The sequence below is a fragment of the Thermobia domestica genome, chromosome 7 (genome assembly GCF_964235325.1).
Source record: "Thermobia domestica chromosome 7, izTheDome1.hap1.1, whole genome shotgun sequence".
In the NCBI taxonomy this organism is placed as follows: Eukaryota; Metazoa; Arthropoda; class Insecta; order Zygentoma; family Lepismatidae; genus Thermobia; species Thermobia domestica.
The window spans coordinates 95,976,567-95,990,580 of NC_137460.1; the positions used below are offsets into that span (position 1 = coordinate 95,976,567).

General features: G+C 33.7%; 1 protein-coding gene across 1 annotated transcript in view; it reads right to left on the bottom strand.

Annotated features, from left to right (window-relative positions):
• Nucleotides 1–733: 733 nt before the first annotated feature.
• The window catches only part of LOC145689260 (uncharacterized), a 33,256-nt gene continuing 19,975 nt past the window's right edge, over nucleotides 734–14,014 (bottom strand). The window contains exon 5 of the mRNA XM_081763396.1: nucleotides 734–861. Coding sequence (XP_081619522.1) covers nucleotides 734–861 — 128 coding nt within the window. The remainder of the gene's footprint in view (nucleotides 862–14,014) is intronic.

Below are 14,014 nucleotides of genomic sequence, written 5' to 3' on the forward strand. Positions count from 1 at the left end.
GCGCCGACGGTATTCTTTTGAAACACCGTATATATATTAACACATATCAGTAAGTGGTACCAAGTGGCACATGGAATCATTACATTATCATCATTATATATAAACTTCGTAGCGGGGCATCCTGCGAATGACCCGCAAATTTCCCACCTGAAGCGAGATATTCAGGTTCGCGAAAGAAATTTTGACAAGAGAAATGTTCATTGCATTTTTACTTGGAGATCAATAGGGTTCAACTAGTAGGGAACTATATTGGAACGCAATGTTTTTGAGTAATTATACAACTAAGGACTCGAAATGGGTCCACAGGGAATTCATTCTATGGTATATAAATGGGAGTTATAATTCCATAGGATGTTCTAAAGATGACCTATGATAATTTTTTTTTCATATTAAGGATGTGATGGAACTGACGTCCATCAAATGTCAGAGATAACTTGTGCGTAGCTATGTGTTTTTACTTCGAAATTCTTCAAGAAGCAATTCTAACTCTGTACGTTCATGCAGTGAACACAAAACATAAAACAAAAGTTGAAACGTTTATGAAATTATCGTTTAGCTCTTTCTCTTACAAAGTTGTTGCTTTCAGAAATGTTCTTCCCAAATCTCTACAAGTCAGAGAGACAGCAATAGCGTTTTCGATACTTCTAAGTTTTGCTAGTTTTTCTTTCATTTTCAATTTTTAATCATCTTCTATATTTAGACATTTGATGCATTCTTGCAGTGTTCTTGCTAACTACTTCATACATTTCAATGCATGAATAAAGACTAATACAACTGGTTTCAGAACGACAAAATACACAATCTCTGCTATAGACATGATACTTCCTCCAACGAACAGACCAAATACTCCACCCACAGACACTGAAATTAAAAAAAAAACAAAAACAAAAACACAATGATTATTTTCAAAATATTGCATTACATGTTTTGAAATATAATACTATAAATAAAAAAATATTAATACAATTTTATAATGGAAAAGACGGAGATTTGCTGGCTAGTCAATTTATTGAGGTCGGATGCAAAAATATTCAGCAGGATGAGGCTGCTTAAGTGTTGTAATAAAAGATATGGCTGTTTTCCTTATTTGGTCTATTTCTGAACCCACCACAACAAGCAGCAACAACAGTAGGTTAAGAGAGAGATTTTCGAGTCTAGGTAGGAAGACTTCAGCTGCTAGGAATAATTGCAAAATAGAAAACAAAGACAAACAAAGAATAAGAAAAGACCAACAGCTTACTTTTAATACAATATATGTTAAGATATAAGAAGTAGTTAATTTAATCTACGTATGATCATCAATTAACCTAGGTACAATGAAAAATAAAGAAAAACACTTATACAAAGAGAATATATGCACTAGACAGGGCCAATTAAGATAATCAGAAGTCACTCTTGATAGTCAAGAAGATAAGAAGATAAGTTTTATTTCGAATTTATTCTAATCAAACACGAAACTTCAAGATTACAAAAAAGGAAAAGAATAATAATGGGCTCTTTACCAGTGAATTTGTTTGGAATTTAGAAATCATTTATAGGCTGTTGATTTTTCATAAACAGTATATGTGTTTAAAAATTCATTTCGTAGAAAGTAGTGATTTTAGGATATTTTGCGAAGGAGGGATCTTTTCGATACACATGGCATGAAAAGTAAGTTTGCAGAATTATTGGTAACTTACTTTGAACATTATAGCAATATGGCCTTTGCGCTGTTCTTGGGCAAAATTTTACCTCTTGCTGCACCTTAAATCACTACTGTTCGTACTATTTCAAGTAAAGTTTCTTAAACATCAATAGAAACGTTTCTTTTAGTTGCTTAATACTGTATTTAGGTAATATTTGTAAAATGTTCATGTTTAGTATATAAGGCGGTATAAACCGTGTTTATAATAAAAAAAATCTAACAGAAACTAATCGATTTATTTGTATTTATGACCTACGTTAGGATTCATATATATCGAGATATTTACATTTTTAAAGTTGTATCATAACAGTTGCAATGATTCGATACATGATGCTCTCCCACTGTAAGGGAAATCCGGAAATTTGTGCATAAAACACACCATTTCCTCTCCTAAAATTTCGCATCAACCGGGACACTTCTTTTTGTGTTCTTTCAGGGAATACTTGAATTCGACAGGGAATACTTGAGAATACTTTGAGAAAACTTTTTTTTAATGTTGATTTATTTTGACCTTAGACATTTATCATTTTAATAAATTTATCTGCATACAGTAACAATCGTAATACAAAGAATAGGGAGAAGGCCTTGTATAAGGTTAATGATAGAGATAATTCTCATTAAAAATTATAGTCTGTCTTATTGTCTCTGTTACTGACACTTTCTTTAAAATAAGGGCAAAAATAAATGCTAGCCTCGGTGCATCTCGGTCTGCATACAGAATTAAGTGTAATACATACTCACTTCTAATATTAAAAAAAACACACACATTTAAAATTTATATTCTGAGTATTTAATACAAAGCGGCAGTGACGAAGCCTAAACACTTCAAGTGGTTTCCATACTAATTGATGTATGGAAGGACAGAATGTAGAAATGAATACACTTGGCCCAAAAGTAGGTATACAGATCTACATATAATAAGGAATTCTTAATCACACCAACAAGAATAAAAATAAACTAAAAACAGGAGCTAGAAACATATAGGACTGTACATACTTTTTGGCCACTGTGTTATATCAGGCTAATTGTCTGCCATGTGGTCGGCTAGAGTCATCAATGGGCTCTTAGGACACACATTTTCGTATTTTTTTTTAATACACAGACGTAAGAGTTGCTGAATGGTCGGTGATGTGGAAGCCCTATTCTTTTCAGGTTTCCTTTGTTATAAGGTGTTAAAATATTAATAAAATTAGTTATCAAATAGAAAGAAGTATTCAACTAAACTCTTGCACTATAGGTGATGTCTTTCTCTTTTATGACGCAGGTTTAATTGAATGATGAATGACCAGAGCATCGGTTGCTACGCACCATTATTTCGTTCTCTCTGGGCCACAGTTTACCTTATTTTAATCTAAGTAGCTCTCTATTTGGCTATAGAAGGTATGTATGTTAGTGGGTGAACACTGGAAAGTTTTTGTGTTACTACAGGGTATAGAATTTGCGACAGTACACTTCCAAGTCATGTACGCTAATAGGTAGTTAACGACAACCCAATAATACATATTTTTTTAAAAAATAAAAAAGTAGTTAGCCAATTTCGTTTTCTAGTATTCGCACCCATAAATTGTCAATTTTATATACTGTACATGCCAAACAGAAAGAGCACAAAAATATGAAAAACCCGTACCGCTATATAACCATCTTTTGGATTAGTATGTAGGGTTAATAATAGAGATTCTCGGAAATTATTTTTTCGAACACGACTGTAACTTTCTTGTGTTGTGTTCAAGAGAGACTGATACATTATAAAAATCGACATGACATTGGCGATCACAAATGGGATAGACGGCATATGCGTAGTATTATCTGTCGATATCATTATTGTTAAGAGAGGGGTTTGAGTTATGCCAGCTTGCTGACAATGCAACTACATAGATTACACAAATAATCTGCAAGTAATCTTTTTCAAATATCGTTCGATGTAAGATTCTTTATTTTAAAATTCAACAAAAATCAAACCTCGATAAACTTAATAGAAAAGAGAGTATCTTCTCGAAAACAAAATTATGTTTTGCTAAATTCTTTTCTCCCCATTTTTTAATAATTCAACAAAGAAATCAAGAGTTGTTGCTTTTCGGATTCCACTGTTTCCTCCTTCACTATAATTCACAACTCTTTACTTTGAAATGGGACCAAACTAGATTATTATTAAAGATAAGAATGCAATGCAGGATATTTCAAAGAAATAAAACCCAGAGTTTCGAAAATAAACTTTTTTCTTATTTTGGTGTGCAACCTATGGTCATATGAAGTAAATACTTCTTCGCCATTTCTTGACAGCTAGGGCTCCAAGGGTTCATACCTACTGGACATTCTTCAGTTTCGTCTCCTAACCTATCAATTTATCTCATTATCTCCATCTAATTTTATCTACAGCCCGAAGAGGTAATTCCGCATTGCCTATTCCTGTTCTGCGTACGCGCAATCGATGAGGGATATTTGAATTGCTTTTTGTTAAAAGGGTCAATGTACAATAAAAAAGTTGTCGGGAAATAACAAAAACTGTTTTCTTATGAGACGGTTTGGTTTATATAAAAAAGAACAATGCCTTACATTTATAACACGTCATTTTAACGCAAATTGTTACATCTACAAGTAAAATATTAACTTCTTTAAAATAGTTTCAATTGTGAAAAATGTTATATACGCACTTTAAGCAGAAACCGATTCAATTAGTGTAAGAGAATTTTCTTTCTCTACTTCAGCTGTGGCCAATGAGTTATTTAGAAAGTTAAATATGTATTTATGTGAGAAATAAGAGTTAATAATCTGGATTTTATAGCCTAAATCAATTCAATAATAATAATAATAATAATAATAATAATAATAATAATAATAATAATAATAATAATAAATTGTAGACTATTAGGTTATCTTACACATACACATTTACTTAAATTAGAAGGTATTGCTATAGCACAAAACTGGCATCTTCATGTAGTTCTTACCTATGACGGCTCAAATCACAACGTTTGTTCTGGTCAACAGATCAGTGTTTCCTTTCTTAAACAGAAATACCAAGTCAGATAGAACCTGTAATCCAGGCAGATCCAACTACCCGGAAGCAGGTAACATTTCAAGTTTACGTTATTATGGCATACTCGTTCTCACGTGTGACATTTCTTTACCAAGTACCATACCTTGACTATTTAAAATATAACTCCATGTTTAACTTCCCCTACTGAAGAAAAATGTAGTAATTTTGAACACAGGCCACAAAGTTGTAACACAAGACTCTTTGAGCTAAGTGGCATCTCTTGTATTCTACACGACAAGTACGACTAAATTTTGAGTACTCTTCAGGGAAAACGTTTTGTCTATCCTAATGTGATCCTCATGTTTTCGTACTATGATTTAACCTGTAACTTCAGAGCAATTATTTCACACATCATGACGAACACAACAGAGAAATAAATTGTATAAAGGAGATCCATTATAAATTTCGTTGGAACAGAGTGAATTTTAAGCCAGAATCCTACAATTATAAGGCTTCGTGTGCTCGTGCTATAAAAATATGTCATGAACGCACAAAACATATTTCGGTAGTGCCACAGTAGCCAAATAGTTTTTGGTATTAATTATTTTTATAGTAGAAAATCCACCAAACTTAAATATTGCATTATTCCAGTCTCCCGCAGTAAATTGTAAATATAATAAATTGAGTAAATAAAGTAATGGAATAAACTTGAGAAATGTATTACATACAGGTACTTAGGTATCATCCCATTGATAAAATATAGTTTTAACAACAAATATTGTATCTCGGTATTTTATTTTGGGGGGATGAGGGAGTCTGGTTGTTGCACTCTTTAAAATCTTAATAGGAAATTGATATTTAATCTTCTATCAGGGAAAATGTGTCTATCTACGAATCTCAGGTACATCACTGTTAGTAGCACCTATGTATGGGGATAGCCGAAGGTATTCATATTTAATATTTTGATGCAAAATTTAAAAAAAAAATAATAATCCCAAAATTTCTCCAGATAATTGAATACTTAGAAAGTACTATTTGACGTATCATCGTCGTAAGTATTCTTCAGGTATTGACAGGTCACTTGCCGAAAAAGAGATGCTTACATGCTCCATGGTCTTTAGGTAACCTTTTTGTTTCTTTTTGTTTTGTTTGTTAAGCTTTTTTGTTAGGTTTTGAAATCATCCATTTATTGTGCTACCCTCCGCCCTATCCTCTCTTTCCTTCCGTCAAAATCCTCTAATATGTCCCTCGTGATATAGTTCTTTCGTAGCCAATGTACTTACCAGTTTCTCTTCCTTTTGTTAATATTGTCTAATATTGTTCTTTTCTCCCCCAACATTTCTAAAACAATCTTGTTCATTTTCCGCTCAACCCACATAATTCTTTCCATTCTTCTCTACACTCACATCCCGAAAACTTACAGTCGTTTTGCATCATCTTTGCGTAACGTCAATGTTTGTAATCCATATAGAACACTCTACATGAATCATTTTATGAGTCTTTTATCAAATTTTAATTCAAGATCCCACATAATTGTGTTTTCTTCCTTCTAAAGGATTCTTTCGCCATTCCTTTTCTAGCTTTCATTTCACTTTCACAGTTCATATCATTAGTAATAATACTACCCAAGTATTGGAAACTAGTTACGTGTTCTATTTTATTTTTCCCGTTATATTTCTCCGTTATACTTTTTGTCCTTCTAATATTTATTTTCATCACATATTCTCGACAGCCCTGTCTCGAATTTTCTAACATCATATTGGTTTTGTCCTCAGATTTCCCAATAAGCGCTATATCATCTTCAAACCGTATGCACCTGATCATTTTACCTTCTTACTGCAATACCGTCTTTATTTTGTAGACTCTTTTTCATTATCTCCTCTAGATAGATATTAAGTAATATTGGTGAGGGACAGCATAGCTGTCGAACCCCTCTTGCAATTGCACTCTCTTCCGTCATTTCCTATCCTATTCTAATAATTATAGGTTGGATCATATATAAGTTCTTACGAGTCTCAATCTTTCCATTCCATTCCAACATTCTTAAGAACTTCCAACAACAACGCCCAATTCACTTGGCGTATAGTTCATATCAAATGTTCCTTACTCGAAAAGAATAAATCTTCAATTAAATAATGGTTTTATTGAGTTGATCACAACTAACGAAAAAAATTCATTACGCAAACATCTTGAGACCTACTCTAGAATATGTCAAATCTTCTCTCGTCTCATGTGCTTCCTTCTAAAAAGGGATAGCAGAAGGATTCTCCAACGAAAGAATTTATCCAGAAACAAAGGATATCTTTATCTTTTAATTAAAAATTGAATTGATATCTTTCTCATATCTGTCTAAGAAAGTTATGTATTGGACCTTACGAATTCTTAAATTTATTGGATATCTATTAAATTTCAAACAAATTCATTAATTGTGCTAAAATAAATAATTGCTATAATGCATCACCTATACTTTAGATTAACAAACACAACGTCTTACTTATTAAAAAAAAAAAAAACGGCAAAATATCGCAAGCCAGAATCGGATATTGGGCGCTCGTGGTATATTTTTATACCCTGAGTTGACACTTTTACTTCCTTGCGCGCTAGTGAATTACACCCACAGAGTAGCAGGAGAGAATCATGCTTCTTACAATTACAATACCAGTTTCATATACTCTCTACGTGTATGATGATTTTTCGTTTTGATTCCTGGCCACACTGTGTGAAGGGTCAAGGGTGTAGCTGGTTCAAGGTCACGAGTGACTTGTTTCTTCATTGTTTTTACTACAATTGATCATTGTTTTTACTATAATTTATTATAATGGGTTTATGGGTATAGAATTATGAAAAAGATGTTAATTTCGGAGGCTTTTGACCTATGTTATCCTCTTTGATGTCGTCTTATAATGCATAATGGTTTACTATGAAATGATATATTTATTATGAGAAGTTAAAACAGATGGAGGGGTGATCCTACACCTAGTTAACAACATTAGTTTATATAGTTTTGTTCGTGGATTAAATAAGAGTGTTGCAAAGGTTTAAAGGGCTTCTTCGTGTATTGGCTTATGTTAAGGCAAACGTCATGTATATTGTATTACATGTGCTTACGTATTCGCTGCCAGTATCGTTGACATTGTTTTGTTATTACATATTGAACATATACGACGTTTAATTGTCAAGTAGTGTGTAATGGTTTATTGAGAAAGGATACATTCATTCTTAAAGAAGGTAAAAGACGGAGATGGATAAGATGATTTTGGACCTAGCTAGTACCTCTCGTTTCCGTTCGCGGATTAAAATAAAAAATAACGTCACATTTATTTTTTGCTTCAATATGATTGGTTCATTGTAATAACGATTAATCATATCTATTAAACGAGAGAACATCGAGAGGTTATTTGTTACTACAAAATAAGAAAATATACGTTTAACACAGAAAGGATGTATACACTCTTTAAGAAGGTAAAAGAGGAAGGCGATGGAATGATTTCGAACATAGTGTATCTCGCTTCAATTCCTGGATTAATAATCGTGGATTCGATTAATCATACCTATTAAACGAAAGAACATCGAGAGGTTAATTGTTACGATAAAATAAGAAAATATATGTTTAACACTGAAAGGATGTATACACTCTTTAAGAAGGTAAAAGAGGAAGGCGATGGAATTATTTCGAACATAGTGTATCTCGCTTCAATTCCTGGATTAATAATCGTGGATTCGATTAATCATACCTACTAAACGAGAGAACATCGAGAGGTTAATTGTTACGATAAAATAAGAAAATATATGTTTAACACTGAAAGGATGTATACTCTCTTTAAGAAGGTAAAAGAGGAAGGTGATGGAATTATTTCGAACATAGTGTATCTCGCTCCAATTCGTGGATTAAAATAAGTGACGTCCCACTTACTCTTTGCTTTAAGCCGATTGGTTCATTGTAATAACTCATCGAACGAGGTAACAATGAATATGGAACATTGTTATTGGTTTCGGCGATTTAAAGTTGAGCATTTCAGTGTTTAGTTTAGTTAATCATAGTCCTGACCCCCTAAAAATTTCTATGTCCGGACAATTTTATTGCTGGAATGAAATAAATAGTGACCAAATAAAAATAAAATCGTAGGTAGACATCTGTTATCCTGTACGTTATCTTTTGGCAGCCATTTTTCAATATGGTGGCTGCTCTAACACCTTTTACATTATCTGGGAAAAAACTGACACATCGTGAGTGTTTTAAAAGTGCAAACCTACGTTTTCTGGGTTGTAGAATCAGATGAAACTATTTCCAAATTAGGTTTAAATAGTTTCGAGTATATTCGTACCAAGTATGTATACTTAGACGCCACGAAAGCTGTATAAAATTAAGTAATAGAATTTCTTTTCATTATTTCAGAAACGAGGCAAGGAGGACTGATTCTTTTGCAATAAATACTTCTTAAGGTGTTCAATTTAGTCGGCAATGCATAGAAGAGTCCTTTGATAGCAGTAAATGCATAATGTGTCAACAAAATACGTCAGAGCGCTTGGCCAATTCGGCTGCTGGAGTTAAAATATTGCAAAAAGTTGCTAAAATGTGAATGGCGATGTAAATAAACGAACAAATGTAAAAGCAAAATAGTGTATCACAGTGGATACGTCTGGGTAGAATTATACTCTAAAAAAGTAGATTTAATTCGAAAATCGAATGAAGCCGAAGCAGCTGAAAGGGCTGTTGAGCAAGAGGGAAAATGTTTATTATTTCCCTCACGAATACCATCGCTTCGGTCAGAAAAACGGGAAAGTTCTGAACCTAGTAGAGGCAGTAGTTCGTGGTTTCACGGAGCTTTTGTTTTCCATCATATGGGGAAACGTAGTAACTAGAGGAAAGATGGAAACATTATAAAAAAAAAGAAAAAAACAAAAACAAAAAAAAAACTAGAATTTGTGAGTCAATACATGGAAGCTCTTTTATAGTTGTAACTTCCAAGACAATGCAATTTCCAAGACAATGTATTTTGTCGAGTTGGTGACTGAATAGTGAGGAAAAAAAATTCATAGCTGATTTGTACGCATATGAAAATAGTACACGAGGATGCATTACAAAATATGAGACAATGTAGAAAGTGTTATACCAGGCACCATATTGAAAAATGGCTGCCAAAAATAACGCACAGGATCACAGGTAACAAAAAACATTCAATTCGAAATTTCCTAACTGAAGTTTTGGAAAAAGTGCAAACACAGGATTGAAACCGATCACTTAAACTTTTGATCGAAACTTAGTTTACATCTTTGGATTGGAATAAGTTTCTAAATTTTGGTTTGAAAATTTTAGGTCCAAAAAATTTGAATACACAGATAGCAGATAAGATGACATCAGATGGAATAACATAGGTCAAAAACCTACAAAATTAACATTTTTTGATACTTCCGTACCCGTAAATGGGAACGACGTCCTACACACTACTGGACATAGGCCGGCTAAAAACCTTTAACTCATTCGCTCCAAGGCTGTAGTGCATGGCACTTAAATAATGGAAACAAAATGGGAGAGAATTATAATTATTGCAATCTGGTGCTTTTTATCTTGATATCAAGTTCGATTCAGGGATGAATTACTGAACTCAATCATAATTATAACGATATAAGGTAACAACACCTCATCAAAAGGGATAGAAATCTCCAAATTTTTTGTCATAAAAGGAAGCAATATGAAAAGCGCTCATAAACCCTATACTAATTAATAACGTAGTAAATCATCAAGAAATTAATCAAAGACGTTGTTTTTAGTAATTTTGTACATCTAAAAGAAATAAATAAGCCATCATAACTTCTGATCCATAAATCCCAATTCAATGACATAATTCGAACGCGTTAGCCGGGCCAAGGTACATCTGACACATTCATGCCAATGTGCATGGCTCCTGAGTAAGCATAAGCAAAATTTCAATTGGTGACGCAAAGCCCGGACCAAACTACTTTTGACTCATTCGCACTAACGCTATGGTCCATGGCCCCCTAAACTGGATAAACAACATGAAGATAGGGTGAAGCAAATAACACTCTTTGCAAGGAAATTTGCGTGACCTCCAACAGAGTTTGGTAATTGCTTCAACATACAGAGTGTGTCGCTGCGTTTTCACTCACTATTTGTGGTAGTCCAGCAAAATATCCCAAAAGAGTTTGTAGCGTGGGGTGCCATGGAACATCATAGATACACAACGTATAATAAATACATGGGTGTTAGGACGAACCCTATGAATATTAGGAACGGGGTTACTTGTTCCGGTTTATGTGGCACACATCAAGCTTGAATTGTACAGGGCGGAGAACAGAAATAGTGACGTACTTAGGTAAGGGAACAAATAACGCACAACTACTGACCAAACCCAGTTGCTTGTGTTCATTTAAAGACGGTATCTGCCATTTGCAATGTTGTTTTTTTTTGCGCTTGAGCTACATTCGCATGTTTCTTTCGGAAAGCGGGATCATTGTTTTTTTGTATTATACATAAGCTTGTAAGATGATAAGCATGAATCCTATTAATGTTGTTATTATTTAAAAGTGGAAGTTGAAAATTTGTATGCCGACATAGTTGCAGAAGGGGTAGAAGATAAGTCATTTGTGTCTCCACTTAAAGAACTAATAAAGGACAAATATAAAGATAGGACGTTACTGTAAAGTTCGACAACTTAGACATAGAGACTGATGCACATAGTAAGAGCTCGGCACAAGAATGAAATAACAGTTTAGAATGTGAACCTGGACCTTGCACTAGTGAATATGAAGCATCAACCTCAGAATAACATGTAGTAATTACATCAATAAATGAAACTGTTAAAATAGGTACAAGAAGAGTAAGGGACATTATGATACCTTAAAGACTCCGTGATTATCTACAGGAGAAAATACATGTGCACATGAAATTATCTACGTAAGGCTCTCAAATATAGTAAACACTTGAAAAGCCACAAAGATTGGAGGCTATTAGAAAGGACTTGTTATAAGCGTTAAGGGTTTCCCGCGAACAGTTCTTAAACATTCTTGAAGTTAATTTATAAAACTGGGCTATATTATCATCAAATGAACACAATTATCGCCTACTTGTATCAGCAAAGTTTCTTCGCTGTTACAAAAATAAAAACACGATCAGCTCCAGAAAAATCACAAAATTTGTTTCTAGAGAAAATTTGCAAGAGCAGTCAGAGTTAATCACATACGAAAAGTTTTTTGAGGGATGTGAGTAAAATTATATCAGCAACTCCATACAAGGGTGATTATGTATTCAACACTGATCAGAAGAGATTTAATACGAGCTGATATCTGGTAGAACTTAAGCACAGGCAGGTGAAAAACATACGCATACAGTTGTGCGATCAATCACGCATTCCTACATTCTTCAGATTCATATGCCATCGGGTGACACATTAGGGACACGATTTTCATATGCTTTTAAGAAGAAAAAGAAGAGTTCGGTCTCAAAATTAAACAAACGTTAAAACTCAAGAAAGAACATGTGCAAAGATGGCTGATGTGCGTGTTCATTCCTGATGTTACGGTTGACATGCTACTGCTGTTAGATTCCTGGAGTGAACAGACTAATAATGATGTTTCTAACGACTCCCCAATACAACAGATGTTATACAAGAAGATGAACCGAATCCAATAATTACTTCAAAAACTAGGAGATTTATTCCGCCACTTGATGTTTCCTTTTCTGGACTGTACAAACTTGTCATTCTCAGAATAGGAGAATATGTAGCCTACTTTCGACACAAGATAATATTCGAAAATAGTACAGAAAATTTGCATAATAGAATCTTTGTAACGCAATTAGATTCTGTGGTGCATATTCAATTCTGTTCCACAGCACTTCAAGACATGTTGGTGTATACGTGCTAAAAGGTTATGTAACAAAGGAACTGAACAGTGGTTTTGGAAATGTTCTTCGAACTATTTTTCAAGTTGACGTTGATATATATGCAACAGAAGATTGTGAAGCAGCAGCATCTCATCCTACACGTACTGTTCCATGGCTCTTTGTCCAACTCACTTCGTTTGCAATCCACATTACCATCGATAGAATAGGTTTCGTTTTAACTTTCATTCAATATGTTTCAACTATTGTTTCGTTTATTTGTGTACTATTATCACACGTATTATGGAAAAGCGTAGATGTTGAGCATTTACTAATTAAATAGTTGTTTCATGTTGCACTTTTTGCATCACTCTGTATATCTCGTAAAGTACGCAAGAGCATATCGAATGACCATCGCTCGTTATTTACCGACCTCCAAATACTATCTATACGAAATTGCGTACAACATCTACTCGGATTACATAGTTGTCTTACTGGCTTTTATACTTAGCCAACTGGATCCAGTTTCTACTTTGCATTTTTATTTCTGCGAGATTCATCTTAATATTGTCCTCCCATCTGGGTCTGTGTCTTCCTAGTGGTTGATTTCCGATTGGTCTTCCAGTTAAGACTTTGAAAGGGTTCCTACTTTCTTCCATTCTGCCTACTTGACCTGTCCACCTGAATCCCCTAGATTGGATGACCCCTAACAATTTTCGGTAAACCGTACAAATTATGTAGTTAATCGTTATAAAGTTTCCGCCATTCCCCTTTCCCATTCCTCTTGGGTCCGAATATTCGTCTCAGGATCTTATTCTCAAATACTTTTAGTCTATATTCTTTCCTGAGAGTAAGTGACCATGTTTCGCAACCATGCAGAACAACAATCATGATCATCATTTTATATATTTTAAACTTCAAATTTCTCGAAAGGATTAGCGACGACAAGTTTTTTAACTGAAAAATAACGAGAATTCCCTGGTTTTAGTCGACATCTAATTTCCTCGTAAATATGATTTTAATCTATTAATGTTGATCCTACATATCTGGAACTATCCACTTTTTCAAAAGTATTATGTGATATTTTAACGCATCCATAATGTGTATAAACCCCATGTCCCTGCAAGCGTTTAATAAGACATGTGTATTTCTTTCTATTGTTTTCGTATCATGACCTATTAAATTTACATCATCAGCATTCTCCATAACCTGGTGAATACCATTTAACTCTAGGCTCTGGTTGCTATCTTTGATTTTCTTTATATCGTATTTCTTCACAAAGTTGAATAATAATGGCGACAACACATCTCCTTGTTTCAGGACATTCTCGACGTGAAAGCCAGAGTGGGATTTATTTTAAACATATTTTAATTAATCTAATTAACTTTTTCGTTATTCCAATTGCGTTTCGATATTAGCTTCTGTAAGAATGATGTACAATATTTTTCTCTCATAAACGAGTCGTAAGCTTTTCTGAAATCAATAAATAATTGATGTACGGGGTACTGCATTA